Source organism: Pecten maximus, chromosome 1, assembly GCF_902652985.1.
Source record: "Pecten maximus chromosome 1, xPecMax1.1, whole genome shotgun sequence".
Lineage (NCBI taxonomy): Eukaryota > Metazoa > Mollusca > Bivalvia > Pectinida > Pectinidae > Pecten > Pecten maximus.
The window spans coordinates 46642477-46668845 of record NC_047015.1 but is presented as its reverse complement, the minus strand read 5'-3'; the positions used below and the strand labels follow the sequence as shown (position 1 = coordinate 46668845).

General features: G+C 38.0%; 4 protein-coding genes across 4 annotated transcripts in view; all 4 read left to right on the top strand.

Moving 5' to 3' along the window:
• The first annotated feature begins 208 nt into the window (after nucleotides 1–208).
• Nucleotides 209–1514, top strand: LOC117315020 (uncharacterized protein UNK4.17-like). Its single transcript, XM_033869185.1, has 2 exons — nucleotides 209–672; nucleotides 833–1514. Exons 1-2 carry the CDS (start codon nucleotides 209–211, stop codon nucleotides 1512–1514), a joined length of 1146 nt encoding a protein of 381 aa, XP_033725076.1.
• A 3827-nt stretch (nucleotides 1515–5341) lies between these two features.
• Nucleotides 5342–8635, top strand: LOC117328129 (uncharacterized protein UNK4.17-like). The gene is made up of 2 exons (XM_033885550.1): nucleotides 5342–5828; nucleotides 7825–8635. Exons 1-2 carry the CDS (start codon nucleotides 5365–5367, stop codon nucleotides 8504–8506), a joined length of 1146 nt encoding a protein of 381 aa, XP_033741441.1. The 5' UTR covers nucleotides 5342–5364; the 3' UTR covers nucleotides 8507–8635.
• Nucleotides 8636–9558: 923 nt separating this feature from the next.
• Nucleotides 9559–13801, top strand: LOC117335533 (uncharacterized protein UNK4.17-like). Its single transcript, XM_033895597.1, has 3 exons — nucleotides 9559–9660; nucleotides 11549–12011; nucleotides 12460–13801. Exons 2-3 carry the CDS (start codon nucleotides 11551–11553, stop codon nucleotides 13145–13147), a joined length of 1149 nt encoding a protein of 382 aa, XP_033751488.1. The 5' UTR covers nucleotides 9559–9660; nucleotides 11549–11550; the 3' UTR covers nucleotides 13148–13801.
• Nucleotides 13802–14254: 453 nt separating this feature from the next.
• Nucleotides 14255–26369, top strand: part of LOC117335526 (guanylate cyclase 32E-like) — a 119444-nt gene continuing 107329 nt past the window's right edge. Inside the window, exon 1 of the mRNA XM_033895582.1 lies at nucleotides 14255–14330. The gene's annotated coding sequence lies outside the window, so the exon portion shown is untranslated. The remainder of the gene's footprint in view (nucleotides 14331–26369) is intronic.

Below are 26369 nucleotides of genomic sequence, written 5' to 3'. Positions count from 1 at the left end.
TTTTAAAGTCCTTTGTGTTTCATGAAAACATTTGGTTATTTCAAAGAAAGATTTCTTTGTCTTAAGCCATTTTATTGATACACAAACATGTTATGCAACGTTTATTCTAAAACTAAAATATTTCCGAATGTGACTGATGCTAGCACAGGAGTCAAAATCATATTTGTTTTTTTTTTGTTCTAGATCTTAACACAGTGAAACTGAAAATATGAGTCAAGCAACTCTCAAGATTGGGTTTATTGGGGCCGGTGCTATTCACTTCGGTAGACCGGAAGTACCATGGGATCATGCGTCGCGCCTGGAGAAAATTGGTGGAATGGAAGTGATCGGAATTGTAGATCCCGACACCCGCCGGAGTGATGAGGTACTAAAAGAAAAGCTTGCCTCGCCTGACTACGGTCACATGTATACACACTGCCGACTACTAACCGACTACAGGGAGTTACTGGGAATGAAACCGGAAGTGGTTTTCATCGGGAGTCCCCCAGGCTACAGAGGGTCCCCAAAGGATGGAGCGAATCTGGAACTAGAGTTTGCACGTGCTGGGATACATGTTTTCGTGGAAAAACCTCTGTCGGTCTTGCCTCCTGAAGAGTTCTCCCCATACGCATGCTCAGTGACGGAGGCATGTCGGGCCAATAATATCGTCGTATCTGTTGGGTATAAGTTTAGGTAAGAACAATGCATTATCATCTTTATATAGTTTTCCGAAAGATAAAACCAAAGTAAATGTGAAGCGTGCTATCATTTAGTCACCTTTGTTTACATGTGTCTCCAAGATCAATGTACTTATATCTCGTTTCTATTTTGCATTACCATTGATTTCTTACAGGTACCACGCGGGCGTCCTGAAAATGAAGGAAATGATTGCGCACCATGGCGGGAAGGTGATGGCTTTCAATGCCCGCTATTACTTTGCCTACACAGAGGGGATCAACAAATACTGGTTCAACACTGCAATAAGTGGCGGACCAATCATAGAACAAGCTACCCATTTCTGCGACATCGCCCGGTACATCGTCGGCGAAATAGACATGACGTCACTACACACGCTGATGGTAAAAGACTCGGACAAGGGTGGAGTTGGTAAGTTGAATCACATCTTAAACAACGCGGAGGACGACATTCCGTCCGACAAGCGGATCCCCAGAGTAACAATCAGCCACTGGAGGTTTGAGGACGGCGGTCTCGGCACGTTGATGCATTCACTTACGTTACCCGGAAGTCGTTACCAAGTAACATTTGAAGTTCAGTTAGACGGTCTCCAACTCTCACTGATAGACCCGTACGGAAGTACCAGTATACTGAGGGTCCGAAGTCTAGAGGGTGGAAATCCTAACCAAGACCAGGATTTCGTTTTCGAAAACGACGACATGTATTTGCGGGAACTGGACACATTCATCAAAGCTGTTCGTCAGAGGAAGCAATCTCTTATAAAAAGTTCATACGAAGACGCCAAGAAAACCTACGATTTGACCTGGGCGATACTGGGACAGGGAGAAACCAGGATTTAATGCACAGTCCTTAAAATATAGCATCTATTAAATATTTAATAATTCAATGAATACTCTTGATTGTAAAAACGGGTAAGAGTATAATCGATGGAGTTCAGAGTTACAACATGCATTCATAACATTTTTGTACTTTTAAATATTCACTGTCTGTACATTTTGCAATCATGAATAAAGACTTTACCTCTTAAAACGATAGTCAATTATGCAAAAACGGAGAGATGAAACAATTAACACAGGAACTAATCTACAGACGAGACTAATTGCTTTAACGTTGATTTGATGTCATATTATTGCAGTACACAAGACATCAACTACATAAAACCTTTTCCCATTTCTTGAGCTGTGAATTGGAACATGACTGATTTTACCATATTAGTTGTAATCATTCTCTGAACAAAGAGCAGCTAACATGCACCTCAAATATAAAACATCCATTATGAATATTGGGTTTTGGCGACACAGGTTTGGTTCTTAATTAAAGCTTTAACCGTGTTGCCCTGGTAGTACTCAAATTGTCATGCTTTTCTGACAATATGCGGAGAATGTGCGAAGTGTGTTCGTATGTATGCTGTCAAATACTAGGGACGTCTTTCAGTAAGGTCGGGGTAGTATGGGAACGCTCAGATTTTCTGATCATGACGTTTCAGTGAGATGCCACTTTCAGTGTCGTTTTGCACCAGCAGCCATACACACCATCTTCATCAATTCAAATTCATTTTATTTCTCTTTTTCATATGATATTGCAAAGAGAAAACATATTTACAATGTAATACAATGTACATACAGTTATTGCAGTGTTCGTAGTCGATACACAGCACTGTTTCAAAACATAACGTTTACATTTTTATCAAGGAAGACAAATGATGTTGTTAATTATTCTAATAAAGTGTTTTAATATAAGGTGTATTCTTCAGTTCATTAAACTTAATAATATTTGATCTTTACCGATACTATTTGTCTTACATGTAAAATTCTACGAGCAGACAATGTTGTACTTTCAAGTAAATAATGAAATTCATCATCAATTTGTTGACTATTACAATGTGGACACTTTCTTTCCTTATACTCAATCTGGTACTATCTGCCAGTTTCAACAATTAGTTGTACGAAATTTATTAAGGGACTCTATCTTAATCAGTTAAAGTATCAATAAAAATTTCATAATGACATTTATCCTTAAACACTCTATAATTATAGCTTTTGATAAAATGTGTACATCACCCTCCCATTTCTGCAAGTACTGGTCATACAGTCTTAACTTAAACATGTTCTAGCCATACATGATTACAATACGAAGAATATTGTATATCCCATACGTAACGCATCCCACCTTCATTTAAAATGCGTTTAACAAAACTTTCATGTATGTATGAAACAGGTTTATCATCAAAATGATGACAGTGAAAAAGAACTTTATACAGAATAATATTCACTTTACTTATTTCAGAATGAGTCAACTGTGACCAATATATTGTTAAGTCCCCCAAACGAATTGGGGGACTTTTTGTTCTTCTTCTTCAGCTGGTCTCTCTGGTAACCTCACTTTCTTATTTTAACAAAATGACAGCCATTTCGTTGTTCCTGATATACTGTCCGATTTCAATGAAATCTGGTACTTTGGTACATCATTGAACACCGGTCACTCTCGTAACTACCTTTTCACATTTTTACAAAATGGCTGTCATTTCCTGTCTTCTGATTGGTCGAAATTTAGATAGTAGTGTATTTCGATGGAACTATATGAGGGTAAAAGAGGGCCACAACTACAACTGCATGGGCTTGATGAAAATTTCATTGGAACCGTGTATATAGGGGGCGTTTGGGGGACTTCTGCAATGGTTTCCATTTACAATAAGTTAACTCTTGATTTTACTGAAATTTCAAGTGGAGTTGTACCATATAATTAGTTATACTATTTTGAAATCCAAGTAATAATTTACAAAATTTTAAGTGTACACGTTCAATTACTTTGAGGTCGGTAAAACCCAAACCTCACAGCCATGCAGTAAAATGGGTATGACAATCTTTTCAAATAAATCATATACATAAATGTATACAATGAACCGAAAACAGACGTTAGCTGTTGGTAGACATTAATGTCCTGAACAAACCAACAAGCTTCCGGATACGTTCAGATTTAACACGTGACAAATTAGCAAGAATCCAATGATTTCAAATTTCTTTTTGTGTAAGTGACAATCGGGCAGTAGAGATTGCTTTTGGCTACTAACTCCTGTGTCATTTACGGTTCACAATATGATAATACGTTCTTTTGAAATATAACATTGAAAATAAAGAGATTTATCAAATCATATAGGAAATCATTTAAGCAACGAAAAATGGTTTTAAAGTTGTTATAGTCGGTATGGCAGCAAGATGTATGGTGGGCAAATGGCATGGGACCCGTTAAAAGATTGGCAAATGTAGCATGGGAACCCTAACGGGTCCCATGCCATTTGCCCACCATACATATTGCTGCCATATCGACTATAACAACTTTAAAACCACTGTTCATTGCTTAAATGTATTGCACCTCCTCATGGAGTTCCCCCTGTCGCCCCCTATAAACACCGGCGAGTCCTAGAAGGACGAAACAGCAATATAATGTTCAATTCATCAACTATCTCTATATGTGAGTATCTTGTTTGTTTTCTGTACAATCCTAAGTTACGAGATATACTTCGTCTACCTGACTGAGATAATGGTTTCTGATACTAAATTATCTGACTTCGTTTATTTTAACTGGATAAAGAGGCCGATTAGCATGAGTAGCCAAATCCGTCACATCGGAAGATGGAATTCAGATAACTAGGACCTACTAACACTGTCAATCCGCAATATGAAAGAAAGAATTAAATAGATAATTTCATTTGTAGAGTTGGAATCTTATCTGAAGTTTGATTCGGAGAAACATTGAGTGTAAAACATCATAAATCATCCCTATTTTATTTCCCATATAATTGTTTTGATGGCTAGTTTGATAAAACGCATCCTCGCATGCTTTCAAGAGCAATTGTTGTGTGCTGTTCAAGGACACTACTACGACAACATAGGACACGCCAAACGCCCCCAGTGTGACCTTCAACCGAGGCTATATAAGTCTTGATACTCCACCAACTGAGCTATTTCTAGAAACTAAAAAAAAGAGTAAAAACTAATACTAGTACACAGAAACCAAATATCGTGAATAAAATTTACGGAATAAAATATTTGAAAAGTTTGACAGAAGGATGTGTACCATTGGTACATATTGAATTATCAAAACTGTTAAATACAATAGTCAAACGCAGTGTTAAGGGGGTACGACACGGGAGACCAACATAACTCCTGACTTCATTAACATACGTAATCATAGGGGAGACAACTCTTATGAACCGTACTCAAACGTTGGTCTGACGTTCGGTTACAGGAGGTAGCATTTATGAGGGTTTCATATCTCATTAATGGAGATAAAATGTTACCCCTATAGCAGTCGCCGTTACTGTACCTAACAGTGATTTCTGACCTGGTGTAGTGTTGCGATTTTGATTGGTTAGCTGGACAGTAGGGTTTATCTACCTGTGTTTTTTTTTACCTACTGGTGTATTCTCGGACAGACTGCTGAAGCGTAGGTACATGATAGCACTGACAAAGGTATGCAAAGACACGTGTTTGTAGAAATTATAAACAACTAGACGTCGTGTATGTATACTGGCTTTCAAATTTTGAATATATACGTTATATTGCAAATCGATGAAGTTTAAGTCCTGTTTTTCGTGTAGCTTCCTACGCTAACAGTCAGTGTATGTTATGAATAAAATAACCTCGCTTGTTTTTCTAGTCTATTTCTGACCGAAACAGAAGTGCTGTTATGAGTCAAACTATGCTAAAGATTGGGTTTATTGGGGCTGGAGCTATTCACTTCGGTAGACCGGAAGTGCCCTGGGATCATGCGTCACGCCTAGAGAAGATTGGTGGAATGGAGGTTATTGGAATTGTTGACCCCGACACCCGTCGGAGTGATGAGGTACTAAAAGAAAGATTGGCATCTCCTGACTACGGTCACATGTATACACACTGCCGACTCCTAACTGACTACCGGGAGTTATTGGGAATGAAACCGGAAGTGGTCTTCATTGGGGCTCCCCCAGCTTACAGAGGCTCTCCAATAGATGGAAAGAATCTGGAATTAGAGTTTTCCAGGGTTGGAATACATGTTTTCGTGGAAAAACCTCTATCGATCGTGCCCCCGGAAGAATTCTCGCCTTACGCATGCTCTGTGTCGGAGGCTTGTCGGGCGAACAACATCGTTCTATCAGTCGGTTACATGTTCAGGTAAGATCAATTCTAATTGTTCATACGAAATTGAAAACAATAAACACAACGACTGCAAGTACACTGTTCACTGTACACAATGTTTGTCGTTTTGTTTATCGATCGAGACTTTACGATAAAGCCATAATTTTTTTATACTTTTTATCAATTACTGCATAAGAACTTATTGGATATCAAGTGCATCATCTTATGAACAATATAGATAGGTTTTTAATATATATATGAAATATGATCACAAGGCGTTAGTAAGTAACGGATTTTTCATCACCAGCTTTTAAGACGGATAAGGATTTCTTACCGTCATGTATAAAAGCGCATGCGCATAACACATTCCTTGTTGACTAATGGCTTCCGACTAATTGGTCCATTGCTATTTTCTGATGCATCCAGCCCGTTGACAATGCCATCTACACACTGAAACTTTGTAACGTAAAGGATTCGTACAAGTGATATGATATTGGACTTGATGGTAATGAAAGTCCTTGTAATGATACTACCGAGGGGTATCACATTTCTTCTCTCATGGGCCTCTTTTCGAACTCGTACTTTTGCCACTGCGAGCGATGAGACTATTGCGTTCATTCTGTATTATATTTTAATTATTAAGAACCGTTTGCTACACCAATTACAAAATGCACTGCCGAAAAAGAGGTGTTAATGTATTATGTCACTACTCTCAAGTCATTCTGGTCATTCGCGTGATCGTTAAATGTGTAAGGGCTGCGAACACAAATAAAAAACTGAAAATGCATCATTATTTGATATCAGTTTGTTTTAGCCGCGATGTCGCTTTAATTTGATATATGTTCCAATGTTCATACAGGTAATATATCCATCTTTGGAAATCTTTGTTCTTGATCCTCAAAGAGAATGAAATAATTATGAGCAAATCAAATTAACTTATAATTGATGAAGAGACCGTCCTTCTTGGTGGGAATCTCGACGTTATTGAAGAGCGACAATATGAATTGAACATTCCGCAAATGTCATTCAGATTTACTCCGGGTTTTGTGCTCCTCTTTTGTTTAGGTGCGATGTTTTGTCGTAAAGATATCAAAATACAAAGACCTTAAATAGGGTTCTTGCTTCTTCTCTTCAAGATGTTATATTTCACTACTTTTTATAGGTCCGTCAAATTTCATCAATTTATTACCCTTTGTTTATTTTGATATTGTTTTACCCGGAAATCTTCTCCTGTGTTGTTTAACAGATTTCTTTTTAATTCGGTAGGCTTTATAATCATGCTATGTTGTTGTGGTTGTCTCAAAATAATCTTTATTTATATAATTAATATTGTTTTTTGCAAAAGTTATTGCCCTTTGCTCATGTCAGTATTTGATTTTCCCCCGTAGATAACATCCTACATTTTAGACCGATTACCGATAATTAAAACTTCGAATGTATTAAATCATAATAAGAAGTCATGTTTCCCCAAAAAATGTTTGCTTCAGTTTTTTTGCAGGCTTTGTTGCCTTTTGTTTATTTCTATTACTTGAATCTTTTCCGGAGATCTTCTTCCAGGGTTTTCTCTTGATTTCTTTGAAACTTGGTATACTTTATAAACATGAAATCAAGCTGTGTTTAATGAGTTCGAGACTTTTGAACAGTTTTCCTCAACTTGTTAGAAATTAAACATTGACTTTGTAGTGAAATGCGAGATTTATAGCATGCCAGCTAGCCACTCTTGATGTGATGAAACTCTTATTTTAATGCAAGATAGGGTATGACACTATATGGTATTCGACGGACGTATTTTGTGTCGCCCCGCGGTAATCTTGATTTCCTATACATGCATAAGAACATTGTGCTTTGTTATTAAAAGAACCTTGTAGCCTTAAGTATACAAAAATGTATTTCATATTAATTAGTCAAATTGTTTGTTTACTTTTCACGGTCACTGCTGTTTATTGCCGATACATTTGAAAATGGAAATATTTAACTTAGCTAAGTTAACTTTTGATACCATTTTATCAAGCGATTGTCTGTTCTTCTCTAGGTACCACGCCGCCGTCCTGAAAATGAAGGAAATGATTGCGCACCATGGCGGGAAGGTGAAGGCTTTCAATGCCCGCTATTACTTTGCCTACACAGAGGGAGTAAACAAAACTTGGTTCAATACGGATTTCTTCGGTGGACCAATCGTGGAGCAAGCTACTCACTTCTGTGACCTGGCTCGGTATATTGTTGGGGATGTAGACATGACGTCACTGCATACTATCATGCTGAACGACTGCGATAAAGGCGGGGCTGGTAACCTTAATCACCTCCTAGACCGTGCGGAGGACGATATACCGTCCAACAAGCGGATCCCCAGAGTCACACTCAGTCACTGGAGGTTTGAGGACGGCGGTCTTGGGACGTTGATGCACTCCATAACGTTACCCGGAAGTCGTTACCAAGCAACCATTGACGTTCAGTTAGACGGTCTCCAACTCTCGCTTATCGACCCTTACGAGAGTACCAGTATACTGAGGGTCCGAAATCTAGAGGGTGGAAATCCTAACCAAGACCAGGATTTCGTTTTCGATAATGACGACAAGTATTTGAGAGAGCTGGATACATTCATCAAAGCTGTTCGTCAGAGGAAGCAATCCCTCATCAAAAGCTCGTACGAAGACGCCACGAAAACCTACGAATTGACCTGGGCGATACGGCGACAAGGAGAGGTCAAGATGTAGATTGAAGACTTAAAACTGTAATAGGTTTAATATCTTAAATGAAATTTATACAAATGTCGCTTATAATCACATTTATATAACTCGAAAAGTTCATCATAGATTAGTGTTTAATAAAGCATTGGTAAAGTTTATCTGGATGTTTTTGATCAGAATAAACGTCTCGTTAATGTTCGATGTCTGTGTGAAAACAACAGAAGATCTCGAAAGTAGAATACATGCCACAGAGATAAGATGTCCCGGGAATCTCCCGAACATCACCCACAGAGACCAAATCTCCAATGATGAGATGTCTCGGGAAGCTCCTGAACATCACCCACATAGACCAAATCTCCAATGATGAAGTGTCCCGGGAAGCTCCCGAACATCACCTACAGAGACCAAATCTCCAATGATGAGATGTCCCGGGAAGCTCCCGAACATCACCTACAGAGACCAAATCTCCAATGATGTATCCCGGGAAGCTCCCGAACATCACCTACAGAGACCAAATCTCCAATGATAAGGTGTCTCGGGAAGCTCCCGAACATCACCTACAGAGACCAAATCTCCAATGATGAGGTGTCTCGGGAAGCTCCCGAACATCACCTACAGAGACCAAATCTCCAATGATGAGATGTCCCGGGAAGCTCCCGAACATCACCTACAGAGACCAAATCTCCAATGATGTATCCCGGGAAGCTCCCGAACATCACCTACAGAGACCAAATCTCCAATGATGAGATGTCTCGGGAAGCTCCCACGAACAGCACCTACAGAGACCAAATCTCCAATGATCAACATATCATGGCAAGCAAATCAGGTCATATTGACATACTAACCATTGTACAACGACGCCAATTGAGATGTACAGTTACAAGATATCAAGGACAAGAATCACAACATTCCTACAGAAAATAATACTGGCATGTCACTGGATGCAATCATGAGGAAGGCTGAGAAGCGAAAAGAATAAATGTAAACGATTGCCAGGTTAGCTGTGGTTAGCTGGTTAGCTGTGGCGCCCCAAAGGTCGTACATATGAGGTGAAGGTGGACTGACTGTCAACACTTTACGATAAGAGCTACAGACTTTATCTGAAGAAATACATGACCCAAATCTGTATTACAATAACAAGGGGCCAGTGCAACACTGAATACAGGAAAACGCTCAAGGAGGTAACTAATAATTTAGTATACTGAATACAGGAAACCTCTGAGGGAGGTAACTAATACTTTAGTGTACTGAATACAGGAAACCTCTGAGGGAGGTAACTAATACTTTAGTGTACTGAATACAGGAAACCTCTGAGGGAGGTAACTAATACTTTAGTGTACTGAATACAGGAAACCGCTGAGGGAGGTAACTAATACTTAAGTATACTGAATACAGGAAACCGCTGAGGGAGGTAACTAATACTTAAGTATACTGAATACAGGAAACCGCTGAGGGAGGTAACTAATACTTAAGTATACTGAATACAGGAAACCGCTGAGGGAGGTAACTAATACTTTAGTATACTGAATACAGGAAACCGCTGAGGTAGGTAACTAATACTTTAGTGTACTGAATACAGGAAACCGCTGAGGGAGGTAACTAGTACTTTAGTGTACTGATTCTAACGTCTGTTGACTATAAAAAGAATGCAGGACAGAATTCATCACAGTTTCAACAATTTATATATCCTAACCATTATTTAATATTTAACAGACCACGATTTATAGAAGTAGTCTAATAGATATCAGTGCCTTGATGAACATCAATATAGTGTAGCTTTATCAGGAAAAGACAAATCTTAAGCCCTAAGTGTCAGCGTGATTCTCGAGCTAAATGTTGGTGCCAAATTATTGAGGCGGTTCAAGTTGTAAATCCTAGACTACACTACACCTACTCTTCAATATTCCACTGGGTGAGGCGAAAGGGTAAACGTTTTTGCAAGTACCTATTATCACCATGTTAAGATTGGGAGTATTAGGCAGCTTGTTACCACAGATGCTTGTTTGCCTGGTGCATTTGATTGTTACTTAATAACTTAATACAGATAAACATATGTCACTTGCATAGGGTCCAGAAACACTGTAACTCGCCAGGATACCTACACTCGAATGTTCATTACATTAGTTACCTGTGCGATTCAGGTTACATTTCAAGAATTTGATGTAGATTTATACATACGAGGAATTAAACGGAACAGCTCATCAGTATTAAACCTGTCACCCTCTTCTTATTATGTGTTCCAAACTCCCGTCATTTGACTAACAATAGCCGGTATGCCGTAAGGCTATCAGTGACGTTGGTTACCATCTGATACCAGGAAGCTGATAACCCTGGCCAAATTCAAAAGGGAATTAAACTCTTTTGTTACGTTTTCTTTTTAGACTCTAACGCAGACGTGTCACCTGTGTAATCAGGTAGATAAACGAATTGGATGTTAACTGCAAAGCAGATTTTTTTATTCCTTGTATTGTTATAAATGCTTCTTTACATCGTGGAACGTTTGAATAAATTATATAATAAGTGTCCTGACACTTTATCACTAGCCATCCACCTCTTGGTTGCGAGTCCAAAACCTTCGTTGGATAGTTGCCTAGTACTGGCAATAGGTTAGTGGGTTTTCTCCTGGTACTTCGGCTTTCCTCCACCTCCAAAACCTGGCACGTCCTTAAATGACCCTGACCGTTAAAAGGACGTTACACAAAGAAAACAAAACCAAATAAGCAAATGAATGAACTAGATAGCGCTTCAAATATTTTATATACACTGTATTACTATCACAAACCGCTTGTATTCGCCATCAAAATGTTTCTGATCCTACATGGACGTGAACGTATTCCGCGTTAAAGGGAAATGATCGCTTGCTGTCAATACCAGAATAATAGATCTATAAATTGTCGCTAGATCTGTCGTTTAAATCTTCGAAATCAAGAGAACTGGGCGATTAGACTCGCCACCTCTGAATATTAAATAGTAAGAAGTAAGATTTATGGATTACATTTTGACTTTGATATATTTGTTTCGCTGTCTTACAATTGGGTAATCAGACCCTTTTCATTTTTTCACATTCAGGGATGTCGACCAACATGTTAAGGATAGGCTTTGTAGGAGCCGGCTGTGTAAATTTCGGTCGGTGGAACGTTTCCTGGGATCATGCGTCGCGCCTTGAACAACTTGGCGGTTTCCAAGTGATAGCAATCGTCGATCCGGATACGGAGAAAGCCGAACAGGTGTTAAAGACAAGGCTGACGTCACAACATGGCCGCTACTATACAGAGTGTCGGGTACTGGCCGATATTGCTGATCTAATCGTCATGAATCCGGACGCAGTTTTTATAGGTGTACCCCCTGTAGCACGGGGCAGTCTCCAGTGTAACAAGGACCTGGAACTGCAGTGTATACGGGCTGGCATCCACGTATTCATGGAAAAGCCCATGTCGGTACTGCCACTTGACGACTTCCAACCGTATGCGGCTGCCATACAGAAAGCTGTTGGTGAATCCAACGTAGTCCTTTCTGTGGGATACATGTTCAGGTGTAGAATTTGTCGTATTGTAATTACTATGTGAGAGACACTCTATACTTATTTAAAAATAGACAAGGGTAATTTATATATATATAATATATATATTTCTTAATTCTGTAACATCCCAATGTCAAACAGTTCCTGTTGTAGTTTAAAGCATGTTTCGATATACGAAAACTTTCCAAATACAAATGTATATATATTAGTTAAGAAATAGTTTTGATCCTTATAGGTGATTCTTTTATGTTTCTCTCTATGAACAAACAAAAAATGAATAGATAAATACACTATTTCTTACTGAAAACGAGTATTAAATTTTCTTCTCTTAGTTTTGAAAGTATTTTTTTTTTGTAAATTCGTATGATTTGATAATTTGTCCCCCATAAGTCAACATATGAAACAAGAATTTCCCCACATATATATTTATATAACCCACATGTTTGCTCTGACTTTACAGATACCATGCAGCGGTTACGAAAATGAAAGAACTGATAAAAGAACACGGAGGGAAGGTAATGGCATTTAACGCACGGTATTACTACGCGTACACTGAAATGACTAACAAATATTGGTATAACGCTGATCTGAGCGGAGGTCCGGTAGTTGAACAAGCCACACACTTCTGTGATCTAGCCAGGTATATTGTGGGAGACGTTGACTTAGCGTCTGTACACACACTTATGCTTGAAGCAGATGACCGGAGTGGTGCTGGCCACATTGCGCATGTTCCGTTGGGTGCAGAGGAAGATATTCCGCCACGCAAAAGAATCCCACGTGTGACCATCAGTCATTGGCGATTCGAGGACGGTGGTCTTGGAACTATGATGCATTCGATCGCGTTACCTGGTACCAGATATGAAGCAACTATTGATGTCCAGTTGGACGGACTGAAATTGTCATTGATCGAGCCATACCAGGACAATTGTATTCTGCGCGTGCGTACAATGGAAAAGGGAAGGCGTAACGAGGACAGAGACTTCACGTTTGAAGGAAGCGACTCCTACAGCACGGAGCTGAAGACATTTATGGAAGCTGTCCGAACTAATGATCAGTCTTTGATAAAGAGCTCGTACTCCGACGCCGCTAAGACGTACGAACTGACTTGGGCAATACGTCTGAGCGGGGAACAGAACTTCAGGGCCTAGAGGGGAAAAGAATACAAGCATATGAGGGATTGGTGAAGGGAATCTTGGGAAATGTTGATAAGAGGTTTGATATGATTTGCCGATGACAAACGAAACCTTACTGGAACAGTTACTGACCGAAACAACTCATTGGGTCAGAAAACATAAAGACGACCATTTTAATTATACCGAGTGAAATTTTTCAGCAAAACAATAGCACTAACAGTTCGGTGGTTTTTCTCCGGGCACTCCGGCTTTCCTCCACCTCCAAAACCTGGTACGTCCTTAAATGACCCTGGCTGTTAATAAGACGTTAAAAAAACAAACCAAACCTAACAGTTCTGTATTGACAAGAATGTAAGATGAACTTGTAATATCGAAATATCAGTGATCCTCGTATCAGTAAAATATAAACTGACAGTGCTGAAATAGGAAAATTAGATACCTTGAGAATTGTACTTAAGATAGCATGTGAGTCACGAAAATAATGCATGTACAGTGCTTTACACGGAAATCAACACCATTAACGTAAAAATAAAAAGCAATGAAATAACGTGACAAACAAAAATTTAAACTTGATATCATTTTATGTAAAGATATACCAGTTGATTATGCTTTTGATTCGTTAGTCCAATTCGGTCATTCTTTAGCATGCATTAAAGTATAATATTTCTATCCATTTGTTTATCTTTTTTTTAGATAAATTGATATACCATCTGAATTTGACATGGAGTGATGATAACTCATCCGTACTAGTCACAGGTGTACTCTCTTTAGTATAAGAGGGATGTTTACATATGTATACTTCCCCGTATATACAAAGCATGGCGTGTGGTTTGATCCAGTAAGTGAAGACTTATGCTGTTTTAAATGACACCCATTTTATCACAAATTGCTTGATAATATGTCTATATTTAGATCATATCTTGTTTCGTTTTCGTTTCTACCTGTAATCATCCTTGTACCTGTAATCGGGTCGTCACGGCTGGGACTGATTAGTCCATACAGATGATGAAGAGACTCGCCAGTGATACAGGTGAGATGGGTTACAGCTTGTCTCGCGTTATCGGCTGACCATCAACCCCCCTCGACCTCCTGTGGTCAAATCTTCGGCCAGTGTCTACATGTTTATCGCCTGATTGCAGTTGGACATCCTCATAGTGTTGTGTTTATGTTTTATTACAAAGGAATTAACCATACCTAGGTAAGTAAAAACCATCTTCATCATCACTTTAAAAGCACAGGTATTTGGCTCAAATTTCCGGTCCCCACGACCGTATACATGTTTTTATCCTGCAACTGGCGCCGCATTGTTGGAAAACACCCACTATACATGTATATGTTTTGCTGTATTTGGCAGTGACGGAAACAGCTGTATTTTAGAATCTTAGCACGAATTACCTACTTCCGAGTGAAACAACGTTCAAAAGGCGAACATATTTGGAACATTATTTATACCGTTTCACTTAAAGATGCGTATTTTTGATGACTGTTGCAGGATAAATAGAATACATATTCAGTGGTTTAAAATATAAGCTGTATTTTTGGCTCGGGACAGAAAGACAAAGGTTAAGGCTCGCCACTTAATTTGTCTTTCTTTTAATACTCTCGCGTCAATTCCCTGTGACTTTATTATTATTAGCGATTGGAACTATCCTTCGTAAACACTGATAATGCATTTGTTATATGTTATTCCCTTTGCATTAAAATATCCACGTCTGTTACAATATTTGACAATCTCGGTATTACGATATCTCGTTCAGCATAGATCATCCCGAGTTTCCTTGTATCAGATATGAACAGTTGTTTTCTATATAGAGCAGTGTTATCACAGGTTCAGTTATAAACGATCAACTTAAGGTTACAAACTGTTACACTGAGTAATTACGGAAAAATGATACGGCAGTATGTGTTTGCTAGATTGGTGCATATCTATGTTTTACCTACGTAACTTCTTTGCTAATTAAGATCTCCGGCGATTAGGTTTGCTTTAGATACTGTAGCTACTCTCACCAAGTCATCCAATCAACATTGGATTGCAGTACCATAGGCCTTTCAAAAACTCGTTCAATGTGATTGACTTCATCTTTGAAAATATTGTCGATCGTTTCCAGTTTTGATGATTTCAGACGTAAACCAGCAGTTTATCACACCAGAGATTGTTAATAATGGCGGTGGAAGAGTTATGTGTTATATGCTAAGGCGTTATTAAAGAAATGGTCTGCTATCCCCATTGAGAAACTTCCTCAATCTTAATAATCGGAGATGTCTTCGATTAGAATCATATTAACAAACAGAGAGACAATTTGTAGAATACTGTACGTCTCTCTTTATGATACTACAGTATTCAATTGTACAGTATATTTAGACTATGGCAAATTAGTAAATATAAAATGTTGTGATCCCTCAGCGTACGACACTGATATCACACATTCCTGTATATCTATTAATCTGGTGACGATAAACCTATCAATGATCATTTCATATTTAAATACATAGCCGTGTTGTCAATTCCCATTATCTGTGTAAGCCAAAAGTAAACATATCGGTTTACTCTATAAATCTAGTAAGATATCGTGCCTACATTTATATCTACCTGATATATAGGTCAAGTTATCACTCCCCGAAACTATCATTCATAAACGAGAATAGTATGGATGTCCGATTAATATGTTCTCAACAATTTACTGTCGTCTAGCCTTCAGATCGTGATATTAATGGTAATTATTCTGTCTGAACAGTTTTATACCATGTGTAGAGATATATTTCTACAAACCAGTCTGTCTCTGTAATACTACAAGATGAGTTTTCTTGGACACTATCAGTGAAGCTGAAAAGGTAGCGATAAAATTCGACTCGATCCAACTGTAAGTTCAACACTCCGCCATTTGGTCTTGAATTATTTTCCGGGATAAGTTTCTTAAGATTTAACAATTCTTTAACATGCTTCCTGTACAATTGTTGATTGGGGTCCGGGCGACCATGATCACACAACCAGTGTATCATTATTATGTATCTTTAAAGCCACATACTCCCAAAGAAATATACATAAATGTTTTCATTTGGACCTCTTTACAGATTTCAGACTTAATATACACTTACCAAATTATCGGGAATCAAAAACTTGAGGAAAATATGTATTATGAAAGTATAGGGGAAATTTCCCAAAATAATAACTGGGTCCATCGGACCCAGGCTTCTATCCAAACTAGTCCCACAATGCAACGGGTGGGTTATCAGTCAATAACAACAATGGCGGAACACCGAAATCATGTGTCTGCCAAAACGCAGATTCTGCCGAAAAGAAACGTAAAAAGGGGCTGGAATCGACAGAACCTCATGATTTTCTTAGGAGAAGAATTGATTAGTTGGAACTTAGCAAGAGAAGAAAAGGGAATAGACACGAATTCCGATTTTGCTGGACGTCTATCGGATTGCTGGTTAGCTTTTTTCCGTATTCAATAGAACTTTACCGACCTGATTTTTATCAATGTTTTATAGTATTGATATTGCTATATTTCAAATACGAAGCATGATTGATATGTTGTGAGCCTTGTATTGAAGGAGGTACTCAAGGATGGTCTCTTTAAGTCCTACTATTCTCTGACTATATACGGCCGTGTACCCACGGACTAGTCTCATTTGGTAAGTTTAAATCAACGAGGTAGCACTAAAGTGAACAAGACAAGCGGCTTTTGGAAAATGGACAAATTCGGTGAAAGAGCAGTGATCCAATATTTGCATAAAAAGGCGAACATAATCACATGCTTATCTTAACCTTTTTGAGGAAGATCCTGACAACTTTCTTCAGAGATTTGTCACTATTGATGAAATATGGGTTCATCATTTTAACCCAGAGGCAAAACAACATTCGAAACAATGGAAGCACCCTGGCTATCCCCCGCCAAAGAAGGCAAAGACTGTTCCATCTGATGGGAAGATTATGGCCTGTGTTTTCTGGGCTTTAACTTGATTGAGCATCCGCCTTATTCACCTGATCTCACTCCATCAGATTTTCACCTATTTCCAAAACTGAAAACAGCTATTTCAGGCACCCACTTTCAGTCCGATGATGACGTCATAATACAGTGGATGACTTTCTGATCAGCCAAGAAAAGGAGTTCTATAAAAGTTGCATTGAGGCCCTTAAACACCGCTAGCAAAAGTGTAGAGATACTGATTGGGGATCATGTAGAAAAATAACACAATATGTCTGGCAAAATTCAAATCCTTCAATATGCTCACAACATATCAATCAGCCCTCGTAAGTATTTAGTTGTATGTTTGTTTATATTGATCAGTTATTACGAGAATATTTTGCAAATATGTTCAAATGAAAGCATCAATAGACAAGTTCACGCAACTCGATATGTAAGCAAAGGCCATGTGTGTAGTTTATGTGTAGTGTACGTTGTTGTAGTCTCGTTCTCGGCTCCGTGACAAATCTCGCGATAAAAATAAAAGCGTCCAGTCCAACGGTCATTTTAATGTTAGGAGAGCGTGAATGATCATCTGGGATTGCCATTAATACATGTGTATGACTAGAATTTCAGGTTATTCGAGGTATGCGGCTTTAAAAAAAAGAGAGGAAAAAACCTTGTTCGTTTTGACAAATTACCTGTATAATTACCATCTGTTTCACTTTACTATTCTTTGGAACAAACTACATTTTGAAATGCGTTTCAGTGACGATTCCGTTGACATAACGTTAATCCCGACGTAACCGGAAGTGTACATATGTCGACCGTCGTGCAGTAGGGGCTCACGCAAATTGTCCAAGTCAAAAGCATTCAAGCGAGATTTCAATGAAAAATTCTTCTTAAAATGTCAGTCCGGCAAAGATATCGATGTGATTTCCATATTTACTATTCTTGTGATATGCAATAGATACATCTCAGACGCCTTAACGATGCCTTTGCTTTTTATAAAACTCAAATTAATGACATCGTCACATGTTCATTTCGGATATGTTGTATCATTTGTTTTTTAATTTGTGATGTCACTCATTTAATTAGGTGTAATGGCCGGTTTAGAATGAATTCAATCACTTCGCAAATGCTCATACAGACGGCACGTTTACTTAATAATTATTTTAATCTCCTGGTTAAAGGATCACGTTACCGGCTAGTCAAAGAGGAGAACAAATCGCTTCTAACTTGTACGGTGTATGTTTTGTTGTAATGTCATGAGAAACTTAATTGGGTAGAATTAAGCAAGCGGTTAGATAATCGGGTCATACGTTTGGCTTTAAGAATATTTATCTAATAAATCGCATACATGATAAGCAGTCCACAGAAAAAAGAAGGAAAATGACTCAAAAGCCATCAAGATGTCCGTCTGGAACTTATAAAACTTATAATAGAGTTATAGAACTTACTCAAGGCTATTACATAAAGCTAATATTTCAAGTGCACCTTCAAAATTAGATATCATAACAATTCATAACTTTCATTTTCAGTTTTTTTTTTATTATTCAGATCACGTAATACAAACAGAAGAATGAAGTACAAAAATATTGAATAAATAACACGGCATACTTGAAGATTTCCCCACAATAGTCGGTAAACGTGTCCAACAGCTGCTGTTAAACATCTTCCCGGTGACTTAATGTGTACATACACTTTTAGCGTCTTCTATATTTAGTATTTTCACAAAAGGGCCATGCGTTAATTATAATATTTCTAAGGTAGTGGGTACTATAAAGAGTGGAGCTTCTAAATTTAGAAATGCCAATGGGTATAAAGATTTTAAAATTAGAATGTTATCTATTTATGATAAAGCGAGCTTCATGTTGTATGGTTTGAACCATATGGCGGTTATATCGGCATGGACATCTAGAAATATCCCGTTCTTTCGTGTGTTTATAGCGATGATGTATTAGGGGAATTACATTATAAATAGTGTCAAATTTATATTTACTGAGCACTAGAACTGCTAAACATCATCAAGATGTTTGCATTTTATGACAGCTTCATGCTATTCGAAGCGTGAAGAGAAGCATAAAATTGACTTTGATGCTATATATTCAGCGTGTCTTATATACTGTAAACAACAATGCTTGATTACATGTGATATCATTCCTTGAGCTACAATGTTTATATTTCACGATTTCCACTTAAAATTTCTTCACGGAAGAGCAAATTTCCGAATTAGTCTCCACTTGTGAACTCTTCAAATATGAGATGCTTCCGATTTATCGCTTGGTAGAGCAAGAACGATATACTGTGAATACATGATACAGGGCCCAGTAGAAGTAAAAATATAAAATATAAGCTTGATGCGTTTCAGACTTGCTTAACCATCTCAGATTTACTTGAAATGTAGATAGTCATCTTACATACAGAGAACTAAACATAGGAAGATAATCGATAATTAACTGTTTATCTTGAAAACCCAGTACACAAAACAATACTTAATAATGGGCAAATATGAAAGTTTTCTTAGTACCGCGTACGTGTCGGAACGGGACTTGTCTCGATGGGTTTCCAGTCCACAAAATGACGGGAGCAATTTGCCAAATTTTGTTCGGGGGCCAGTCACGACTTCGTCTGGTTAGCGAGATCCACTTTCTCCAAATATTCATATTTTTCCAGTTTGGCAACGGAAAAAAGTACGCTTTTCATCATGAATACTTAACGAATTTTATTGAAATGTCTCATTTACGCATTTCAGTCCGAAACGCAGCAGAAATGTGCTGAAGTCTTGACAGCAATGAAACAACAGCTAGACTTTCGATTTTAGCCATACATCCGGTGTTCGCGCGCTACCTCCCCAAACGAAAGAAGGGGTGATAACTCCCGCGGGAAACATTCAGACTAGACTTTCCTTACCCTAGATCTCTTATCTCCGCCAGAGTTGCGTCTGTGAAGCGTACGCAAGGGGTGTAACTGAGGAGGGCATCAGTCTACTGAGAGCGCAAGTCAGAACTCGGGAATTCCGTAACCCCACTTTACTGTTTAAAATCTTATTGCTGTATAAGGGGGTTTGCAAACTTGCGTAGTAGGTCTCTTTAGGAAATACTCAGAGGTTATCATATGAACATTCCATTTAATCGTGAACTACGTATCAACCGATACATACATATATGTACATGTATGATGATTATAATCCGATAGTTGATATGGACCTGGTATTTATAAGGGATGAATATTACATTGGAATGACATTGTTGTTTTATTTACCTCCTAATGTCAATATATTCAAGGAACTTCAGGAAACAGCAAACCTGTTATTTTGACTGTGGTGAAACGGGGAGCAGGGATTCATTTTTTGGTTCAAAAGTATAAGCGATAATTAGCGTGAAGGACAGATGTCGGACGATTCAAGATATGTCTTACAGATATGATTAAGTAATATCGTACATGCAGAACGGCCAGTATCACAGAGAGAGAACACGAATGTACGTGCGCCTCGCCCAGGTATATCTCAAACAAACAATATTTCTACCATTCCAGTAAATAAGACATTCCAAAGCGAATTTTCACGTCATAGATATGTTTCCAAATATAAAACACAAGACATAATATGAATAAATCAGTTCAGCTCAGTTTGGGAATTCCTTTCCCGAGATCAGTTTGCCGTGATATTATCTCCACGCCATCCACAGAGTATCTGAGAAAGTGTAATCTATTGAAACGTGTCATACCATCAGACAGTGTAATGCCAACAGACAAAGTGGAATACCGTCGGACAAAGTGTAATACCGTCAGACAGTGTAATACCGTCAGACAGAGTGTAATACTGTAAGACAGTGTAATACCGTCATACAGAGTGTAATACCGTCAGACAGTGTAATACCGTCATACAGAGTGTAATACCGTCAGACAGTGTAATACCGACAGACAGTGTAATACTGTAAGACAGTGTAATACCGTCAGACAGAGTGTAATACTGTAAGACAGTGTAATACCGTCAGACAGTGTAATACCGTAAGACAGTGTAATACCGTAAGACAGTGTAATACCGTAAGACAGAGTGTAATACCGTAAGACAAAGTGTAATACCGTCAGACAGAGTGTAATACCGTAAGACAGTGTAATACCGTCAGACAGTGTAATATTGTAAGACAGTGTAATACCGTCAGACAGAGTGTAATACCGTAAGACAGTGTAATACCGTCAGACAGTGTTACACCGTCAGACAGAGTGTAATACCGTAAGACAGTGTAATACCGTAAGACAGTGTAATACCGTAAGACAGTGTAATACCGTCAGACAGTGTTACACCGTCAGACAGTGTGATACCGTCAGACAAAGTGTAATACCGTCATACAAAGTGTAACACCGTCAGACAAAGTGTAATACCGTCAGACAGAGTGTAATACCGTAAGACAGTATAATACTGTAAAACAGTGTAATACAGTAAGACAGAGTGTAATACCGTAAGACAGAGTGTAATACCGTTAGACAATGTAATACCGTAAGACAGTGTAATTCCGTAAGACAGTGTTATAATGTAAGACAGTGTAATACCGTAAGACAGAGTGTAATACCGTAAGACAGTATAATACTGTAAAACAGTGTAATACAGTAAGACAGAGTGTAATACCGTAAGACAGAGTGTAATACCGTTAGACAATGTAATACCGTAAGACAGTGTAATGCCGTCAGACAGAGTGTAATACCGTCAGACAGAGTGTAATACCGTCAGACAGAGTGTAATACCGTAAGACAGTGTAATACCGTCAGACAATGTAATACCATACGACAGTGTAATACCATCATACAAAGTGTAATACCGTCAGACAGAATGTAATACCGTCAGACAGAGTGTAATACCGTAAGACAGTGTAATACCGTAAGACAGTGTAATACCGTCAGACAGTGTAATACCGTAAGACAGTGTAATAGCGACAGACAATGTAATACCGTCAGACAGAGTGTAATACCGTAAGACAGAGTGTAACACCGTCAGACAGAGTGTAATACCGTCATACAGTGTAATACCGTAAGACAGAGTGTAATACCGTAAGACAGAGTGTAATACCGACAGACAGAGTGTTATACCGACAGACAGTGTAATACCGTCATACAGAGTGTAATACCGACAGACAGTGTAATACCGTAAGACAGAGTGTAATACCGTCAGACAGAGTGTAATACCGTAAGACAGAGTGTAATACCGTCATACAAAGTGTAATACCGTCAGACAGTGTAACACCGTAAGACAGTGTAATACCGTCAGACAGTGTAACACCGTAAGACAGTGTAATACCGACAGACAGTGTAATACCGTCAGACAAAGTGTAATACCGTAAGACAGAGTGTAATACCGTCATACAAAGTGTAATACCGTCAGACAGTGTGATACCGTCAGACAGTGTGATACCGTCATACAAAGTGTAACACCGTCAGACAGTGTAATACCGACAGACAGTGTAATACCGTAAGACAGAGTGTAGGACCGACACACAAAGAGTGATACCACCAGAACGTAAGTGTGCAAGATTATTTAAAATCCAGCCAAAGGTTTTGGTAATATGATATGATATGCATATTTTTGAATTATTTGTAAAAAATGGTATTCAGTGTGATCACAATGTACTATTTCTCAATTTATAAGAAGGCCTTAGTAATGTTGGAATAACTTGCGCCTAATCCTTTATGCTTTTGAAGCAATTAAGATATGTTTCAATCAAGTGTAACGCGGAATGATTGTTTCAATCAATATATTGTTGTGGCGAACTTTCGTGTGTGAAGTACCGAATTTGGACTCAGATCACAATATATGTGTGAATTTTACGGAACTGGGAAAGGGCATAAACATAATGTGTGGTTCTGAGTATAAAGTCAATATCATTCCGTTCCCAGGTGAAAATGTGTATTAAAGGCATTCCCAACCAACGTAGAACCCCCCCCCCCCCCCCCCCCCCCCCCCTCCTTTAAAAAACAATTAACTTTAATAAATTTAACTTCGCCGGAGGAACCTTTTAACAAACACTGTTTGATGTCATCAATTACAGACCGAGAAGGGAGTTCGTTCGTCCGGGCGGGATGATGATGCTGTATTATTTCAGTGACACCCCAGGGAGTATGTATTATTCAAGAATTGAAATCAATCTTGCTTTTTAGTAATAGATATACATTTATTGTTTAACATTAACAGTGTGATAGCTACCGATTTTTAAGCACGGTGTTTTTATTTGGGACATAAACGCTTTATTCCTGTAGAAATTGTATCTAAAAATGGGCGTAGCAAGACATGTTAATTAAATTTTGACTCAGCATTTTCAAATATTAAGCTGATCTTAAAACATGTAACTGGTGTCTAAATTGCATTAAAAAGATCAAATATCTAAACAGCAATATTCAAAATGTTTTATGTTAAAAGGTTTTAAGTATCTATAACAGAAATGTTTAAATTTTGTGAAAACTATAACGTATCTCAGTAAAGCTTAAGTATAGCCAAATTTTGTAGCGCGCTAGTTGTTTTCCGCTCATTTTTCTCCCGTGTCAATCAAAAATTAGATTCATTAGCCAGATTGTGATATGTTGATCTGAAAAGTACTTGATAATATTACCAACTTTGATCGGGACTCGGAAGTAAAGATCCTTTGAAGAATGCGTTTTGTTTTACTAATGGTTACTTAATTACCAATGAAGAATTCCGGCAGCTCTCGATTTTATGGGTGTATTTATACCGAAACAGTAATCCCCATGGCTTATAGGTGCCAAGTATGAAACAGCATAAGGCCTCTTAATCACATTCTAAACACACATATCAATCCAGGGTTATCAAAACACAAGAATTTTCTGAATTATGTTCTTTATGAAATTTTTTAGCAAATTGATAACACCATAATTCATTTATTGCGTTTTAAAGGTGTGGTATCATATTGCCTTCCTTTCATCTTAAAAGTAAATACATTTTTGGGTCTTACGATGCACTAAAATGTAAATAAACAAGAAAGGCTTGCGGTTCATTGGGAGCAGCTCAACTTAAATAGGGATTTTATCTTGATAAATTGCCAAAGAGGATGACTGCACTTGGTTTCAAACTATGATTTAAGGTGTTGAATGCTTGATTAAAGACTTCCGGTTTAATTATTACGTCATCTTTGACGACTTACCTGTTTACCTATAATTGGAACCACCCCATCATGACGAATGATCAGCTTTGTCAATGAAACGGGTATCCTTTCAGAACTTCTTGTTCCGCCTTCATTTTCCTGGTTGGGCCAGTGGCGAAGGGTTACACTACTTATGTAGTATTGTTTATTGGATAACAGAGAAAATCATTAAATGGAAGTTTTATTTAGGCACAAAAACTTTTTAATTCTCCCAGTAAAGATCTTTAAACAAGACTGCCGGGGTTGAGGAGCCATGGGGTCAGCCTAGAACGAGCTGGTGTTCTCACGCAGTCATTCAACAATTCATGCCTTTCTCTTCAGAGACAATCGTCCGACGTCATATATTCATTGTGACGTCATAAGGAGTTTATGATGTTACAATAGAGATAACACATGCGATTGACGATTATCTATGACATAGCCGTATTACCATGTATACTCATACTCTTAACTTGTCCTAGTTCCAGTTAATTAGTCATGTTAACATATACAATGAACAAGTTTATAAGATTATACTGCTAAAAAAACCGGCAATTATTCTTTGACATTGCTTAAATTCTTAAATGTTTAATGAAATGTTTTGATTTTTTGTTATCATAAAGTGATGGAGGTTTAAATCGAGCACCTGCCGTAATGTTCACCGGTGAAACTTGTTATCATCCTTGACTACTTAATTGACTGTGTTCACCTCCACCCTTCTGCCCGAACGCATCTATTAGACACCGGAATCATACGATATACATCTAAACAATCACTAGTTTTTGTCATGCACGTGGTTTACCTCACCAAAATGAGGTTGGCGTCAGTCCCTATACCATTCCAAATACATTTTAGTTAACAAGATTCACCGATATATTTTTTCCTAAGTTTTGTTTTACGTTTTTTTACAACCCTCAAATCAAACAGATGTTGTTTCAACGAGGTGGAGTCATCTATCAAGCTTGGATTAGTATTATAGTCTATATTTATAATGGGCTATAGCTGATAGCTCCGTATCAAACTCACATTGTTGTTTGTCGGCCAATATCAGATTTTTAAAAGGCAGATAAAACATCAGAAATCTAAATTAATTCGTTAAATGATCGCGACACTTATTAAGAAAATGATAATGCCCCTAATTTTGTTGTTGGTTTTTGTGCTCCTTTGTGCGATCAATACTAACTAGATAATTTCTCGGACAGTTATAAAGCTATTTCATTCTCAACCGACTTTTGATAACGAAGGGAAGTAACTCTGGCTGTTATCGCAATACTTGGTCATGTTCGGTAATATTTCAGGCATAAGTCGGAGCTGCAGGTGTCGGTTCAGTAATTGAAAGTCGTAAAGGCTCGCTTGAGAGCAACAAAAAATCACTAGTTCCGTCATTATTTCATAAACGAACAGCTTTGGTCCAACGGTTTGGACAGCAATAAATTGAAACCGAACTTCACTTATAGTTTTTGAATCCGGTAGTCATGTGACGAATGTTGCGGTTTTTAGAATAAGCTATTCTAGGATAAAAGCGGTTATTTTTTTCAAACCGTCAGCGGAGTTGAATGTGCAAATATCTAAGCCTTGATGTGAAATTCCGACAAAATCGCAACGTTAAAAGTACGTCTACTATACTGAAGACATCTTGTTTGGTTTGGCATGCTAAAACGCACGCGGCCGTTGTTTGTTTATTGATCTAGTGCAATAAAGCGCTGTGGTAACATACCTCACCTTCCATTAAACGGTCTCATTTTCATTCTGGTAGCGTTGGATAGTCCAATGGTATTGCGTCTTCCAAAGCTTGTGATATCTAAAACCAAATCTCGGCAGCATGTTGAGATTGACTGGTATTATCTTAATTGTTATTGTTTGTCATTACTTAAAAACAAACTTGTATGGAGAACATAAATATAATCGAATTACGTTTTTAAATTTCTGCCTGAATCTGCAGTAATCGGTCAGGCGATTAAACACAGCTAATTATTCTTTCTGGGGACATATCGACTGGGATCCATAATTACTGGGATTCAAATAGTTTTTATAGAGAAATGGATGTTAATTTCGCATGACTCACCAAACTGAAATGGCACAATTTTAATGGTAATTAAAATAATCTGGTGTTTATAATACTTGTGGATGTTAAATGGAAACATGCAGAGTGTAACCTTATCTGACAGGACTGGTTTTTGTTTTTTAAATTATCGA

Coding starts and splice junctions, on each gene's coding strand:
- LOC117335533 (XM_033895597.1), top strand. CDS start 11,551: ATGTCGACCAACATGTTAAGGATAGGCTTTGTAGGAGCCGGCTGTGTA. Junction 12,012..12,459: donor TCTGTGGGATACATGTTCAG/GTGTAGAATTTG, acceptor CTGACTTTACAG/ATACCATGCAGCGGTTACGA.
- LOC117328129 (XM_033885550.1), top strand. CDS start 5,365: ATGAGTCAAACTATGCTAAAGATTGGGTTTATTGGGGCTGGAGCTATT. Junction 5,829..7,824: donor TCAGTCGGTTACATGTTCAG/GTAAGATCAATT, acceptor GTTCTTCTCTAG/GTACCACGCCGCCGTCCTGA.
- LOC117315020 (XM_033869185.1), top strand. CDS start 209: ATGAGTCAAGCAACTCTCAAGATTGGGTTTATTGGGGCCGGTGCTATT. Junction 673..832: donor TCTGTTGGGTATAAGTTTAG/GTAAGAACAATG, acceptor GATTTCTTACAG/GTACCACGCGGGCGTCCTGA.